We start from the raw sequence: 3,815 nt of genomic DNA, 5'->3' as shown, positions 1-3,815 counted from the left end.
ACAAAAACCACATATGTGTCATATTTTTATTTTTGGGCTTATATTGTTGATTCTTACAACTGAATTTCAACTCACTTAATTTATAGTTCTGCAAAAAAGAGGGTAAATTTTGTTCATAATTTGAAATTTTTAGGAATTTATTTTTAAGGACTGAAGACTATATTGAATATACCATGATCCATAAATGTTATGGGTATTTAAATGGAAAAATTGACCTGTATATTTACATTAAAATATATTTGTTAAATGCTGATTATATATTAACTAATGTCCTAAATTTCAAGAATTAACCAGGTAAGGCATAGCCCCTGCCCTTAAGGAGCTTACAATTGAGGAGTTTTACACAAATGGTTAATAATAATTTAAAGCATAAATATTAGTCCTTGCGACTAAGATAGCCCATAAAATCATTAGGCTTTACTCTTTTTTTTCACTTTTAATGGAAGCCAAATACAGAATAACCTCCACTGTTATTCCTTATGTATTGTACCAGTTATTTCACTTTCTTTCTGTCTGTCCCATATAGCTTTTCTTTAGTATTTGGGTCAAGTGAAGTGAAGTGAAGTGAAGTGAACTTGCTCAGTCATGTCTGACTCTTTGAGACCCCATGGACTGTAGCCCACCAGGCTCTTCCATCCATGGGATTCTCCAGGCAAGAATACTGGAGTGGGTTGCCATTTCCTTCTCCAGGGGAACTTACCAACCCAGGGATCGAACCCAGGTCTCCCACATTGCAGGCAGACGCTTTACCCTCTGAGCCACCGGGAAGCCAGTTAAATAATAATTCAGTTGCCTCTTGACAAGAAGTTAAGTGAAAGGCTTGAGGGAAAGGGCGAATATTACAAAAACATTTTCCAAATGGAGTTAGGAGAAAATTCAAGAGAAGTTTATTCAGATGCTATCTATCAGGATGGGAGTATGACTTGGCTGAATGAATTTAAGCTTCTCATTTAAAGAGTTAAACTTTAAGTGAGAGTTTAAATTCTCATTTAAAGAGTTAAAGCTCAGTTAAAGGCATAGGAAGACTGATTAGATAATCCCCTCACAAAGAAGGATTATTAGTGTTTGAATTTTAGATAAATATTTCACGGTGTTCTACTGGTTGACTAATAAGTTGTTGAAATTCCATGAATTATATTAACCCTATTTCTGGACTTGGAGACAGACATTAGAAAGTGAAGTCGCTCAATTGTGTCAGACTCTTTGCGACCCCGTGGACTGTAGCCTAGCAAGCTCCTCTGTCCATGAGATTCTCCAGGCAAGAATACTGGAGTGGGTTGCCATTTCCTTCTCCAGGGAATCTTCCCAACCCAGGGATCAAACCCGGGTCTCCTGCATTGGTGTCAGATGCTTTAACCTCTGAGCCACCAGGGAGACAGACATTACATGTATATATAAATTGGATGCCTAGAATTTTCAACCTCTTTTATAAGGTCTGTATTACCAGGGTCCAGCCCCAGTTGGGTCCAGGGTATCCTCAGGGGGATGGCATCAGCGACCTAGACAAATAATTTATTTAGAGATATAGAAAGAGATAAAGAAGGAATATAGCAGTTAGGAAAATATAGGAGAGAAAGAGGCTTATATTCCTTGGTTTACACAGAAAATCAATAAAGTCTCGAGACAAGTGACTTGCACCGTTTACGTAGGCCGCAGGTGCCCTCCCGGTCTCCCAAGGGAGTGAAGACGCCGGGCGCCTTCCCGTTCAGGTCTTAGAAGCCCAGACAAATAAATAAACACAGCAGACCTCTGTGCTCCAGGTGGGAATTAGCCTGAAAAGTAGAGTAAGAAAGAAAAGATGACACGGGGAAACCAAGCTTTGGTGGAACTGGTCTTGGTCCTGGTCCATCTCTTTATTTTTCAGGGAAGCTTTTATACTTTAAGTTGTACATAGAGATAAATGTAAGAAGCAGAGTCATGCAGGGTCAGCTGCTCTCACCCTTATCTAAAGACAGAGTGTTCTTTGTATATCTTTGTTCTTACAAGGGTCTTACGTTTGTTTACAATATCTTCTGGTCTGGAGACCGATTAACATTTTATGGCCCCATCTTTCTTTCTATTGATAAAGGTTAGTCAATCAGAAAACTTGTTTTCCCTTAAGATCTACTTAGTCTTAAGACAGTGATAAAGTTACATTCTTACATAGCAAGGATACAATGGTTTATAACAAAGAAAGAGGAGTACAGTGATTTATAACAAAAAGAAAATTCATTAACTCAAAAGTCTAGTATTGCTAACATCAAAACTACTGTATTTCTTTTTTTACATTCCAATTACATTGATTAACATACTCCCAGGTGCCTGAGGATACGGAGGCCTGGCGGCAATCATTAACTCAGCAATGAAACCCTTCACCAACATGATTTTTATCTTTAGAAAAGCCCTATGCTAACTAAGACTTTCAAAAGACTCCAAACTCTCTGTGCTGCTTATGGTTGAGAGGTTGTAAACAATCATGTGCATAGTAGCAGGAGTGTGGATAATCCTGTCACACAAGCTAGTCTGCCAGCAGAGAGGTTTGACCTGAGACACTCTTTTTACATGCAGGAGACTATTAACTGGAGCTCTAAGTTAATTTTCCAGAGAAAGGTGGTTGGGGATAGCCCCTGTTAATGTCAGAACAGTGTAGTATAACAGACAGATTTTTGTTTCAGGGGTAGATGTTCGAGCAGATCTATGGGACCTCTTGAGTCTTGATCCGTCTTGCCCGCATGACCTTGTCATGGGTGGGGTCGGGGAGTCCCTCAAGTCCTGACCTGCCTTTGCCCGTCAGGGCTCTTCCTCATGACCTTTGCCATGGGTGGCAAAGGTCTCTGGTGCTGGCTCCCAGCATTGTATGTTATCAATTTGAAGTGCTTCCAGTGAGATTTTAGGCATTAGTATTCCTCTTGGAATGTAGGTAGTAGCTTCTGAATCTCTTCAGAGCATTTTTTATCTCTTTATTTCTCAGGGTATAAATGGCTGGATTTAGGAGAGGTGTAATAACAGAGTAAAACACAGCAAGAAATTTGTCCACCCAGGTGATGCTGAGTGGCCACACATAGATGAAGATGCAGGGCCCAAAGAAGAGCACCACCACTGTGATGTGGGCAGTGCAGGTAGAGAGTGCCCTAGATGTACCAGCTTTAGAGCTTTGGTGAACAGTAAGAAGAATATATGTGTAGGATATCAGCAGCAGAACAAAGCAGGTCATGGCCAGAACCCCACTGTCAGCATTCATTAATATTCCCAAGTTATAAGAGTCTATGCAGGCAAGCTTGATTACCAGTGGTATATCACAGAAAAAGCTGTCAATTTCCCTGGGGCCACAGAAAGGCAATTGCACAGTCACAGCCATTTGACTTATGGCATGCACAAAGCCAATGGTCCAGGAAGTTGCCACAAGCCCAATGCACTTTTGCAGGTTCATTATGGTTGAACAGTGGAGTGGCTTGCAGATGGCCACATAGCGGTCATAGGCCATTACCACCAATAGCACCATCTCACCCCCTCCAACAAAATGCACAAAAAGGATCTGGCACATGCAGCCTCCAAAGGAAATAGTCTTGTTCTTTCTGACAAAGTCTGTAATCATCTTAGGAGTAGTTATTGAAGAAAGCCACATATCAACAAAGGACAGGTTGGCCAACAAAAAGTACATGGGGGAATGCAGATGGGGGTCAGTGATGATTAAGATCATGATGACAATATTTCCAGATACAATGATCAAATAGAGCATAAAATACCAGTAAGAGTAAGACTTCCTTATTCCATGACTGACAAAGTCCCAGAAGCATGAATTCTGACACTACAGACAGATTTCTTTTATCCATTTT

At 40.4% G+C, this 3,815-nt stretch overlaps 1 protein-coding gene across 1 annotated transcript; it reads right to left on the bottom strand.

Annotated features, from left to right (window-relative positions):
- Positions 1–2,869: 2,869 nt before the first annotated feature.
- Positions 2,870–3,815, bottom strand: LOC128054770 (olfactory receptor 4K14-like). The gene is given in 2 exon segments (XM_052647340.1): positions 2,870–3,719; positions 3,721–3,815. Coding segments are annotated over 2 exon segments (942 nt in total). The 5' UTR covers positions 3,813–3,815.

Source organism: Budorcas taxicolor, chromosome 10 (genome assembly GCF_023091745.1).
Source record: "Budorcas taxicolor isolate Tak-1 chromosome 10, Takin1.1, whole genome shotgun sequence".
NCBI classification, from domain to species: domain Eukaryota; kingdom Metazoa; phylum Chordata; class Mammalia; order Artiodactyla; family Bovidae; genus Budorcas; species Budorcas taxicolor.
Note: the sequence above shows the minus strand (reverse complement) of the source record. Positions and strands in the feature narration are given on the sequence as shown.